Genomic DNA, 13,656 nt, shown 5'->3' with positions numbered 1-13,656 from the left:
CTTATATCAATGTACAGTCCATGGCACTGATTGGCCAATCCATGGCAATACTCTGATTATTTTCAGACAGGAACCAGTGGAGAAAATCATTCTAGGTTCATCTAACAATTAACATTGATGCAATTATGAGTTTATTAGAACGTTCATTTTCTAACCTGTTCTACTGTAAATTATTCAGGTGAACACGCTTTTTCTATCACTATGCGATAACTTGGTGTATACATCTACCTGTAATGCTTTACTAAAGGTACAACCTCACGTTTTTAAGACCCGAAAAAACGATTTTTAACACCTTCCAAATAGAGACAGCGTAAACTTTTTGTGAAATCTTCACTGTAACTCGTATTCACTACCATAAACAATGATGTTTTTGTAAGTTAAAATATTCTAAAGTTTGATGGAAACCAATAGCTTTAACATGCCTAAATGATAGAGTGAAATACTACTAGTGAAGTTTACTCTTTGAAATAATGTCTTTGCATCAAAACATTTTATCTGTTCTGGTGCCAATATATTCTATGAGGTCTACATCCCAAAAAGAAAACGTCTAAAAAGATACAGGCTGGAAAACATCAAATATATTGAACTCCACTAATTATTCTGTGCTATCTAGTTCTGCCTGGGGTGTACAGATGGTTTTAATGGACTTTGATATTCAACACATTTCAATTCATGCTTCCTTTAAAGACATTTATTACTTGTATATTTACTCACACTTCTGCTAAGTATGAATGGAGGGCTAATTATCTGTCAACTAAGTATTGTATTACAGAGGATATTTAAACAATTGGTCGACTGGTGTGACATATCACTGCATATCAGTGATCTCATTCAAAGGTAACCTGAGCAAACATGACAAAGTCAATAGGTCTGGATGCTAACACATGCAGCCTAAGCACGTTAAAGCCACAGGAGTAGAGATGTCTATAGCTGAAAAGAATTGTGTCATGAAGTTCAACGCAAGCACTGGAGGAGGGGTGGTGGAAGGAATGCTCCCTGACACCAAATTCGGCCTATTTGACAGCTGTGCGGTCAGAAAACAGTCATAGAAACGGTCTTACTCCTTATTTCATTCTTCATTTAATCAATTTTTCAAAAACATTCTCTTAGAGCGCTCACTAACACTGGTTGATGCTACTTTCAAGTGTTTATTGACAATGCAGATCTCTGCTATGAGATGATTGTGGGAACACTTACCATGCAATTGTGATCTATTTTTGTGTGAGAGACTTAGATGGTATACTCTCCACCACTGTGATCTTTTATGTATGTTTTTTAATTGGCTGTATTCACTATATGCATCCGAAAATTTTAAACAGCATAACATTCAGGGTCTCATAGAGGTGATGTTAGTATATGAAATGAAGAAAAGAATAACTGCAGCCATTACATGCATAGGATACGTATCATAAAATAACAAAACATCACATAGCATAACATAACAGCCTAACAACATAACAAAACAGAGCATGACATAAAATTATACAACATAACACAACAGCATTACATAGCATAAGAAACCAGTATAGCAGTACATCTAGCATATTTAACAGTATAGCAGACATTTTACTGCTGTGTGTCTTACAAGATCTCTTTGACGTAGTTGAGCTTTCTTTGGCTAAGACTACAGTAAGTATCTTAACACGTACAATGCTCCAGTTCTTTCCGTTCATGCAGCTAACAATAACATTTTGCAACTGCATGGCACCATTTCTCAGCCCCGTTGGTCTGAATGACCCAAATTAGTGTTGACGCATCTGAGTCTTTGATGACATAACTGTTTTACAAAACAGTGCTGTATTTAGGCTTTTAAAACAAGCTGGGATTGTTATTTACCTTTGCACTTGTATCCTTGTTTGATTATACCCCAGAGCTGCAGGGAAAGACAAAAGAATGTCAGGGGGAGCTGAAGGAAAACAAGGGTCATTAGGCAGGAAGTAACAAGAGCGTCACAGGATGCAACAGCTAAACACCCTTCCTGCGGAAGGGAACCACGCAGCCACGATAAACCCAGCTGTAATGCAGCCACGTGTTGCTATACAACAAACATATCAGCTTGCCATGGAATGCAAAATCGAAGCTACTTAGTACCTCACAATACGGTCAACAATAAGAGGCAGTTTTACCATTCCTGCCCATAAAAGAGCACAGCTTCTAATGGCGCAGAGGAGAAGTGCACTGCAGAGCCACACTTATTAAGACCGGCGTACTGCTGATGTCATCCTTTGCGCTTGCGCTCTAAAAGGCTGCCTTGAGTTATGCACAGCCTCGCAGAGGCAGTGGTGTAACGAAACTTGAGGGGGCACCCCTGCAAAAGTACATGGAGTGGGCCCCTCTCCCTTGCCCACCACCTACCACCTTTGCTGACGGGGACCACTGGAGCTGTACCCCGAGGACTGCAGGGGCTTATGTTACGCCGCTGTGGAGAGGTCAGTGTCTAACATAAGTTTTGTACTGGAAGAAGGTTCTTGGAAATACCGTCCAGAATCAGCAAGTCTGGCCCCAATAACTGCGCCTGGTAGCAGAAAACTCTGATGTGAAGTGAAACAGGGGAATGTTGAGTTAATTACACACAAACTACTCGGCGTGGTGTCCAGTGACATGCTAAGGGAAGCGGGGCTACGGAATTCATGTTGTCTGACTGAAAGGCTTTTTCAATTTTCATGATGCAATACAAGAGCATGATACATATTTTTTCTCTTTTACTTTGTATTTTTGTCTAAACACTTTTATGTGCTCTTCCCCAAATATAACAGCAGGAGTAGCTCTCTAATATAGGAAGTTCATAAGTAGTTATTACTTCTGAGAAGTGAAGATCTTTTTCCTAATAATATGTTTTAAAAAACTCCAGCTGCCGGTGGTTAGTATGTTTTTTGAAGAAGTAACCCATTGTGTTCCATGATAAAGAGTTTAGGAATATTGTGGAATTCAAGGATGGGGAACCTTTCCCCAGGGGCTCAGACAACGAACACAATTTCAGACCAGAAAACGGACGGTTAATCTCCCATTTTTTTAATGTATTGTTATACGAAAAAGAACGACAGTCCATGCACCATTTTACCCCCTTTCTTTTATATTCAAAGAACACAAGATCCAGTAACCTCATTCCTAATCTTACTGCAATACTAAGCACTTGGTTGGGAATTAAAAAGCAAAGAGACTGGCCGAAGCACTACCCTACCTCGCAAAGAAGTGTCTACACGAACTGGTGTGCCCCTCCTAAAGATGTGGCTTATTATGCTTTTATCTGGCGCTCTGAACTGGTCGTAAGTAAAGCTGGGGAAGTTAACATTTCACTAGCATAATTTTGGTACTTCACGAACTTGCAAAGTTTGTGGAGTTGTCCGAATTTGAGCAGTGGGCTGAAGTTTTCTTTCTGTTTGTTATGTTTGCAAACTTTGTGGAGTTTGCAAAGTTCTGAAAATGAACCTCACAAAGTAGGGGAATGTGAAGTTGCAGAACGTCGTCCACCAATAGCCTGTGAGGCATCAAAGCTATGCTATTTGAATTCCTTAAATAGGAATAACATACCACATTCTTTGAAGAAGATGATCAATCATATAAGTAACTACTTGTATTTAAAATCAACAATATCAAGATAAAATATGAAAAAGTAGAGGAAAAATAATTATTGATGATAAAGTGAAGATGCTCAACTCCTGGGAAGATCCTAAAAGAGAAGTTCAGTTTAATGCCTGTTTCTGCCGCATGCCCTACTTTTGCTGCACTTGTTTGCCAGTGTGGACTTGGGTAACAGAACCATGCATAAGAGTGTACTTAAGATGCGTTTGTAGATATGCTCAGTAAGAGGCAGGCAGTACTCATGGGGCATAAGTGATGTTTACTGGCAGAGTTGCTAAATGGATCAGATAAAATATTCTTGCTTCTCCTGGGACTTGAGCCTGCGAATCAATGGAAAACATACAGATTCATGATATAATGTCAGGGAAACAGCAGGCTAATGGGGACAGCGACGGTCAATCAACAGTGACTGGACCACAAGAAAGTGACTTACACCCAAATAGAAGACTCATGGCTACCTGCCTTCAGTCAGTGTGACTGTTAGCTGTACAGACACATCCGAAGGTCTTCACATAGTTATGCCCTGGTTGTCTGCGAGCTTTTAGCAACTTGCCAGAGTGTGAAAGTCCCATCACCCGTGGGTATATTATTGCCTGAAACACATTTCTAAAACCGTAATAGATTTGCTGTTGTTACTAAAGTGCTACTCCAGCTCCCAGATTAGGTGAAAGAGCACATGAAATACAAAGCAAAAGAAAAAAATACGTACCATTAAAGTGCAATGCAGCCATCCGATTTTCATCTTTTAGGTGATTAACCCAGGGACGCTAGTTTGGAAGAAAGCTTAGGCCCATATTTATACTTATTTTAGCACATTATTTACATCGTTTTTTGATGCAAAATCAGTGCAAACTTACAAAATACAGGCCCTCATTACAACATTGGCGGTAAAAGCCGCTTACCGCCGTGCAGAAGACCGCCAACACACCGCCGCAGAATTCCGCCACAGCTATTATGACCCACATTTCGGAATCCGCCAAAATTCAGACACCCACACAAGTCCGCCACACCAAAGGTCAGTGATAAACTGGCGAAAACAAAACCTCCACCGTCACGCCAACAGAAAAACGCCCACACTATCACGACACACGAATCCACGCGGCGGTCTTTCAACCGCGGTATTCCATTGGCGGTACACACCGCCGCGCTCAAAATACACACACTCTTACAAAACACAGCCACATTGGACAATTCGAAATACACAAACCTGATACACATGCACACACCACTCCCACACACCCATTACAATATAAAACACACACCCACATCACCCACAACCCCCTCCGACAAAAATTTCCGAAAGAAGGCCAGAGAGAGACAGCACCAGCAAGAACAACAGCATCCACAGGCACACAACACCATCACCCACAGAACTTCCACGCACCTCACACAACACACCACTACATATCAGCACACTTATCACCACACACTCCACCCCACACATCACCTACACCACCCCATGGCACGGCAAAGACACCCCAGGTTCTCGGAGGAGGATCTCAGGGTCATAGTGGAGGAAATCGTCCGGGTAGAGCCACAGCTATTCGGATCACAGGTGCAGCACACCTCAATAGCAAGGAAGATGGAGCTATGGCGAAGAATAGTCGACAGGGTCAACGCAGTGGGACAGCACCCAAGAAATCGGGAGGACATCAGGAAGAGGTGGAATGACCTACGGGGGAAGGTGCGTTCCGTGGTCTCAAGACACCAACAGGCGGTTCAGCGGACTGGCGGCGGACCTCCACCTCCTCCCCCACAACTAACAACATGGGAGGAGCAGGTCTTGGCGATTCTGCATCCTGAGGGCCTCGCAGGAGTAGGTGGAGGAATGGACTCTGGTAAGGCAAATCTTAATTATTACATCCCCCACCCTACCTGCATGCCAGCACATACCCCCACCCTCACCCTCACCCCCAGCACCCCAACTCCTCACATATGTCCCAACATCACAAACCACCCATCCCAACACCAAGCCCTGCATGCAACAACAAAGCATGGACACCCATCACTAAAGCATGCCCACTGCACATACCCATACAACCCCCTAAACCATCATCACACAAGGTCCCACACAGGAATGTAAGCACTGGGGTACACGGTCACCCACCCATTGCACACCATGACACACACAGATGTAATAACCATCCTTTTATACCCCTGCAGGACCCCTACCCAATGTCACCGGACAGGAGGGACCACACATGTCCACACCACCAACAGAAGAGGACCACAGTGATGACAGCAGCTCTGTCCAACTGGATCTAGATGACCAGCCCGGCCCATTGGGGACCTCGGGACAGTCGGTTCCCTTCACCCAGTCACAGGCCACCACAGACCTTCCCCCCTCTGGAAACACCAGCACAGCACCCACCCAGCGGGCCCATACCTCCGTCCCCAGGACACGTCAATCAGCTGTGTGTCCACCACTACAGGGAACCCAGGATGACCCACCACCCCAACAACAGGGACCTGGGGGCAGTGGCAGTGGGCACACAGTCCAGGGGACGGAGGCCCAGGAACACAGGGGAACTGGGAGGGCTGCTGTGCGACAGGGGGTGGACAGGCCAAGGGAACCCACTCTCCACAAGGCCCTCTCCTCCATCATGGGAGCCTACCACCACTCCCAGGAGACGATGGCAAGTTTCAGGAGACCCAGCGCCTGCAGGAGGAACAGTATATGGCCTTCAGGGAGGAACTCAGAACCATCAGCTCCACACTGGGCACCATCGTAGGGGTGCTGAAGGAAGTACTCAACATCAGGAGGGACACTGTGGCACTACAAGGGGCCACTGACACTAGCATGGACGATGAACTGCCCACCACCTCCGCCGGCGCTAGTGGACAGGACGCCCCACCACAGGACCACAAAACCAGCACCCCACCCCCTGCAGACGGAGAACCACCCCGCAAACGGTCCCTGAGATCCAGGACAAAGACAGAGCACGATGCCAAGACCCCCGCCAAGAAATGAGACCACCCTGATTGTCATTCTACTGACCCACTTTGTCACCCTGTCCATACTTAAACTGCCCCAGCTCCACTTCCTATGCCCATATGGGGAATGCACCTGTGAGACCAATAGACTGGACTCTGCCATGGACATTCCTCCGCCATCACCCCTCACTATTTCACTACCCCCTCCAATATTGAGCACTTAAATAAACACAATTAAAGCACAAAACAATCTGGAGTCTGTCTGTGATTTCAAAATAGTGTATTAGCAATTACAGTGACAAAATGCTCTTTCAATTGTAATGTCAACATACCTATGTCACACAGCTCTAGTCCATGAGGAATCTAAGAAGATGTCACACAGTGGGACCCAAATCTGTGAAATCGTAAGGGAAAGTGACAACTCAGTGACCATACACTGGGTGAAAACGACAGACAGAAGAGAGGTAGTAGTGTTAGAGTACATGTAGTAGGCAGGTCTGTACTCTTACCTGTGTCTCACTGGAAATATTGCTGGATCACTGAGTCCCTGTTGTTCATGTCTTCTTCCTCTGCTACCTCGTCTTCACTGTCCACAGGCTCCACAGCTGCCACAACACCGCCATCTGGGACCCACATCTGTGAAATCGTAAGGGAAAGTGACAACTCAGTGACCATACACTGGGTGAAAACGACAGACAGTAGAGAGGTAGTAGTGTTAAAGTACATACAGCAGGCAGGTTTGTCTTCTTACCTGTGTCTCACTGGAAGTATTGCAGGATCACCGAGTTCCTGTTGTTGATATCCTCTTCTTCTGCTTCCTCGTCTTCACTATCCACAGGCTCCACAGCTGCCACAACACCTCCATCTGGACCATCCTCCTGCAGAAAAGGCACCTGTCGTCGCAAAGCCAAGTTGTGAAGCATACAGCAGGCCACGATGATCTGGCACACCTTCTTTGGTGAGTAGAATAGGGATCCACCTGTCATATCGAGGCACCTGAACCTGGCCTTCAGGAGGCCGAAGGTCCGCTTGATCACCCTCCTAGTTAGCCCATGGGCCTCATTGTAGCGTTCCTCTGCCCTTGTCCTGGGATTCCTCACTGGGATCAGTAGCCATGACAGATTGGGGTAACCAGAGTCACCTGCAAATGGTGAGGGACAACTGTTAGACACGCACTAACCTGGAGGGATGTCCCCAGACCCAGACAACCATTCCCACTGACTTGCTTCCAGGTGCTCACCTAACAGCCACACACGGTGCCTCTGGAGTTGACCCATCACATAAGGGATTCTGCTATTCCGCAGGATGTAGGCGTCATGCACTGAGCCAGGGAACATGGCATTCACATGGGAGATGTACTGGTCTGCCAAGCATACCATCTGTACATTAATCGAATGATAACTCTTCTGGTTTCTGTACACCTGTTCACTCCTGTTGGGGTGGGACCAAAACCACATGGGTCCCATCAATGGCACCTATGATGTTGGGGATGTGTTCCAGGGCATAGAAATCACCTTTCACTGTAGGCAAATCCTCCACCAGAGGAAAAACGATGTAGCTCCGCATGTGTTTCAGAAGGGCAGACAACACTCTGGACAATACGTTGGAAAACATAGGCTGGGACATCCCTGATGCTATGGCCACTGTTGTTTGAAAAACCCACTTGCAAGGAAATGGAGCACTGACAGCACCTGCACTTGAGGGGGGGGATTCCTGTGGGATGGCGGATTGCTGACATTAGGCCTGGCTCCAACGGGCTACACAGTTCCTGGATTGTGGCACGGTCAAGCCTGTATGTGATAATCACATGTCGCTCCTCCATTGTCGACAGGTCCACCAACGGTCGGTACACCGGAGGATGCCGCCATCTCCTCACATGTCCCAGCGAACGGTGCCTATGAAGGACAACAGCGAGCACAGACTCAAACACCTCAGAGGTACGTACCCACAGCATACACAGAACACAATTCATACACAAAAGATGGTCTGTATGTGTGTAGAGTCTAGGCCTAGGTATGTGTGACGCAGTTGAAAATGAAGCCATGTGGGCCCCTGAAATGGCGGCTGCCTGACCTGTAAAGTGGGACAATGGGATGTGAGGTAACTGCACTGGCGTTGTACACCGTCGCGGTAGGCGGTCGAAGACCGCGGCGCAATGCTGCATTGGTTAACATTGGACCCTATGGGTCCCAGGAGCCAATGACGATGTACGCCGGTGGTGACGGTATGCACCGCTGCGGACGTGACCGCCATTTTCTATCTGTTCAATCACTCGATACCTGATCTTCGACAGGAGAGGACCTACACTGCAAGTGCTGCTGTGACCTCGGTCTGGAAGAGACAATAGCTCGAGTGTCTGGGGAAAGGGCCCCTGCCTTCACATCAGAGGAGTTGGAGAAGCTCGTGGATGGGGTCCTCCCCCAGTACACGCTACTCTACGGTCCTCCAGACAAACAGGTAAGTACACAGGGAGCATGTTGTATGGGCTATGCCTGTGTGGAGAGGGCTGGATGTAAGAAGGACGGGGGGAGAGTGCTGTGTGCATGAAAGACGGTGAATGCATGTGCCACATGGCAAGGGTAGGGATGGGGGCCAATCAGTTTGACGGTGCAGTTGGTAATAACTTCTCTTTTTCCCCTGTACATTTTATGTAGGTCAGCGCCCACCAGAAAAAAGATATTTGGCGTGCCATCGCCAAGGACGTCCGGACCTTGGGGGTCTACCACAGACGGAGCACCCACTGCCGGAAAAGATAGGAGGACATTCGCCGCTGGAGCAAGAAGACGGCGGAGGCTCAGCTGGGGATGGCCTCCCAACGTGGGAGGGGTGCCCGTCGCACCATGACCCCCCTGATGATCCTGGCGGTGGCCTACCCGGAGTTGGATGGGCGCTTGAGGGCATCACAGCAGCCACAAGGGGGTGAGTACACTCTCATTCTGCTGACTTTGTGCGCAGTGGAGGTGTCTGGGTGGGGGAGGTGGGCTGGGGGTTTCCCTAGGCCAGGGCGAGTTCCGTAGGCAAGGCCCGTCCATAAGGCAGGCCATGTGGCACCCCACCCCACCTCTGTAGAGTGCCAAGTACACCTAGTCATGCCCCTGTGTCATCTATGTGTGCATATGTCGTCCATAGCCTTGTAGGCCATTTCCCAGGAATTGAACAGTGGACCCCAAGAGCACGGCGTAGTGCAGGGGACTTCTGTGTCTGTCGTGTCCGCCAACGGTAGCGGTAATGCATGCACTCAACATGTCTTTCTTCTGTCGTCCCCCCCTTTTTGTGGTCTCCCTGTTCTTGTGTGCATTAGCATCATCAGGCGGAGGAGCAGTGGCACCGGAGCAGGAGGGAGCTGCATCCCACATGGCCCTGGAGGGCGAGACTACGGACTCAGAGTTCACCAGTGGGACGGAGGACGAGGGGAGCTCCACGGCGGGGACAGGAGCTGGCACCAGCGACACGGACTCGTCCTCTGATGGGAGCTCCCTTGTGGTGGCGGCAACATCTGTGCCCCCCGCATCTACAGGTACAGCCGCCACCCCCCCTACAAGCACTGCCCTCGCAGCAGCCCCTCAGCCTTTGCCCTGTGCCCGCTCACCCAGGATGGTGGGCATCACCTTCGCCCCAGGCACCCCTGCTGCCCTCAGTGAGAAGGCCATTGACCTCCTCAGGTCCCTCACTGCTGGGCAGTCTACAATTTTGAATGCCATCCAGGGTGTAGAGAGACAGTTGCAACAAACAAATGCATTCCTGGAGGGCATTCATTCTGGTCAGGCGGCCCTTCAGCGAGCTTTTCAGACTCTGGCCTCAGCACTGATGGCAGCCATTGTCCCCGTCTCTAGCCTCTCCCCTCCAACTTCATCCACCCAGACCCAATCCCCTGTACCTCAGCCTATCCCAAGCACACCTACAGACCAGCATGCACACACGTCAACACACAAGGGAAGCTCTGGCAAACATAAGCACCACACATCCCACGCAAGCATCACACACATGCAGACACACCAACATCCACTGCCTCCACTGTGTCCCCCTCCTCCTCGTCTCCCTCCTCCCTCCCAGTCTCGTCTACACTCACACCTGCATGCACTACCTCTACAGCCACTACGTCCCTCTCCAGCACACCCACCACCACACCCCGCTCACGTGCAGTCACCACCCCCACTACCATTCACACATCCCCTGTGTCCTCTCCCAGTGTGTCTGTGACGCCCCCTCCCAAGATACACAAACGCAGGCACACACCCACCCAACAGCCATCCACCTCACAACAGCCTCCAGCCCATGCACCTTCACCCAAAGTCACCAAAAGTACACCTCCTACAACCACCACCTCTTCCTCGACTTCCAAACCCCGTCCAGCTACTCGTCCCAGTGTGTCCAAAAAACTTTTCCTGTCCACCCTTGACCTCTTTTCCACACCTCCCCCACCCCGTCCGTCTCTTAGGTCCTGAACTAGCACCTCAGCCACAACATCTCCGGGACCAGTGGTGCCTGTAGTCATCGGAATCTGGAGTGCACCGGCCACCAGGGCAGCCAGTTTGGCACGGAGCCACAGCACAGACAGTCCCCCACCTGTGAAGCATCAGAAGTTGGCCAGTGCCCAGCGGGAGAGGGGGAAGACTCCAGCCACCAAAGCCGCTCCCAGGGGTCCTGGTGGGAATGTGGAGTCAGCTGTGATACCTTCCAAGTTGGGGAAGGGCCACAAGAAACCTGGCAAGTCTGGGAAGAGCAGCACAGCGGAGAAGACCGCCATCATCCCCGATGCCCAGGAGCCCACCTCCAGCACAAGCCCAGCTGCCCAGGACAGGACCGCCAGCACTAGCCCACCTGCCCAGGAGGGGCCCGCCAGCACCAGCCCACCTGCCCAGGAGGCCACCGCCAGCACCAGCCCAGCTGCCCAGGAGGCCACCGCCAGCCCACCTGCCCAGGAGGCCACCGCCAGCACCAGCCCAGCTGCCCAGGAGGCCACCGCCTGCACCAGCCCACCTGCCCAGGAGGCCACCACCAGCACCAGCCCACCTGCCCAGGAGGCCACCGCCAGCACTAGCCCCGCTGGACCATGAAGGACCGCTAGCAAAAGCCCCGCAGGGCCATGAAGGACCACCACCACTAGCCCCGCTGGGCCAAGAAGGACCGCAAGCAAAAGCCCCGCTGGGCCATGAAGGACCGCCAGCACTAGCCCCGCTGGGCCATGAAGGACCGCCAGCAGCTGACACCCTGCAATGGAGACCGCCATCTCAATCACCGCTGAACAGGGCACCGCCAACTCAAGCACCGCTGAACAGGGCACCGCCATCGCAAGCACCGCTGAACAGGGCACCGCCGTCTCAAGCACAGCTGAACAGGGCACCGCCATCTCAAGCACCGCTGAACAGGGCACCGCCATCTCAAGCACCGCTGGCCCATGAACGGCAAGGGCACTGACTCAACTGAGTCCGTCACGGGGTGAATGATGCACTCTGGGCACCATGCCCCCTCCAGAACCAGTGGAGACTGTCATCCACTACCTCTGTCCTTAGCAGGATGAAGCACTCTGGGCACCATGCCCCCTCCAGAACCAGTGGAGAAAAGCATCCACTACCCCAATCCTTGGCAGGATGAAGCACTCTGGCCACCATGCCCCCTCCAGAACCAGTGGAGACTGTCATCCACTTGTGAGACTGTGGCTTTGCACTCCCCAGGATATGGCAGAGGGCAGCCCACCCCCTGTAGAGACTTGAGAGACTGTGGCTTTGCACTCCCCAGGATATGGCAGTGGGCAACCCACCCACTGTATAGACTTGAGGGACTGTGGCTCTGCACTCCCCAGGATTGAACAGTGGGCAACCCACCACTGTAGAGACTTGAGAGACTGTGGCTTTGCACTCCCCAGGATTGAACAGTGGGTAAACCACCCACTGTAGAGACTTGAGAGACTGTGGCTTTGCACTCCCCAGGATTGAACAGTGGGCATGTGGCCCACTCGTGGATTTGGCGTCGTGCACTCAAGCGGCTGAGGTGCCTTTCCCTCCCCCTGAGGTGCCTGTTTAGTTGCTCTATGATGCCCCTGCAGTGTTCTCTCCGTCATGGTGGGGGATCTTGTGTGGGCCTCGCCCATATCGTGTGGTCCCAGTGTTCCACTGACTTTCTTAGAGCACTACCTGGACTACTATGCTTGGTATATATTATGTACATGGTATATATATATATATTTCTCCCTACTTGATTTTAATATATTACAATGGTTACACTCATTTTCTATTGTCTTTGCATTCTTCCAGGGGGTTTGGGGGGTGTAACTGTGATGTATTGATATGCATTAGTGTGTGTGTTGTAGTGGGTGAGGGTAGGGGTGTTGCGTGTGTGTCCCCCTGTTTTTTGCCTCCCCCCTCCACTGTGTCGTAGGTTCAGTACTCACTGTGGTCTTCGCTGCCGGCGTTCGCGGTCCTGGTAGAGGAGCAGGAAGACTATTGCAGGTAGAATTTGGAGTTCCGGGTCCAAGGCGTCCTCGTTCCTCGTGGGGTGTGCAGAGGTGAGCGTTTTCCCTACGGGATTCCTTTTTCCGCCATGTTTTTAGCTGCGGTGAATCCGCCCCTGAAAAGGTGGCGGATTGCCCTGTCATAATAGTGTGTGCGGTACATTGTCTCCCGCCTGTCTGTTGGCGGTGACAGACTCACTGTTTGTTTGTACCGTTGTGTCGGTCGGAGTGTTAAAGTGGTTGTCTTTGTTGGTGGTTTCCGCCACGGTCGTAATTGCAAATTTTTTACCGCCGGCCTGTTGGCGGTCTTACTGCCGCTTTAGCACCGACTGCCAGGGTTGTAATGTCCACCACAGTTGTAAGTTTGCGCCGATTTTGCGTAAAAAAACGATGCAAATGTGGCGCAAAAAAAGTATAACTATGGGCCTTGGTGTGATGGCTCTAGATCAACTCTTCCTGTGTCAAATGTGTTTTACACCCATTGAACAGAAGTATGTGTACCCAATATGTGTAATAATAATTTTCTTAGCCTCTTTTTATTTTATTAAAAAAAAATCATAACCAATATTTTTATCGTATTAATCTACATTCACTCTGTATAGTGATCATTAAAGGATCCAGAAAAAATTAATTACAGCAATGCATAAAGTGAGCAATATTCAAAATAAATGTTACTTAGTTGCCTGAAA

The 13,656-nt window shown here is 49.9% G+C and overlaps 1 protein-coding gene across 2 annotated transcripts in view; it reads right to left on the bottom strand.

Moving 5' to 3' along the window:
- RASGRP3 (RAS guanyl releasing protein 3) overlaps positions 1-13,656 on the bottom strand; it is a 368,221-nt gene that overhangs the window by 34,592 nt on the left and 319,973 nt on the right. For both annotated transcript variants that reach the window (XM_069234699.1, XM_069234698.1), the window contains exon 14: positions 1,837-1,873. In XM_069234699.1, coding sequence (XP_069090800.1) covers positions 1,837-1,873 — 37 coding nt within the window. The remainder of the gene's footprint in view (positions 1-1,836; positions 1,874-13,656) is intronic.

The sequence above is a fragment of the Pleurodeles waltl genome, chromosome 5, assembly GCF_031143425.1.
Source record: "Pleurodeles waltl isolate 20211129_DDA chromosome 5, aPleWal1.hap1.20221129, whole genome shotgun sequence".
Taxonomy (NCBI): Eukaryota; Metazoa; Chordata; class Amphibia; order Caudata; family Salamandridae; genus Pleurodeles; species Pleurodeles waltl.
The sequence above is the reverse complement of the archived record's forward strand: the minus strand, read 5'-3'. Positions and strand labels throughout refer to the sequence as shown.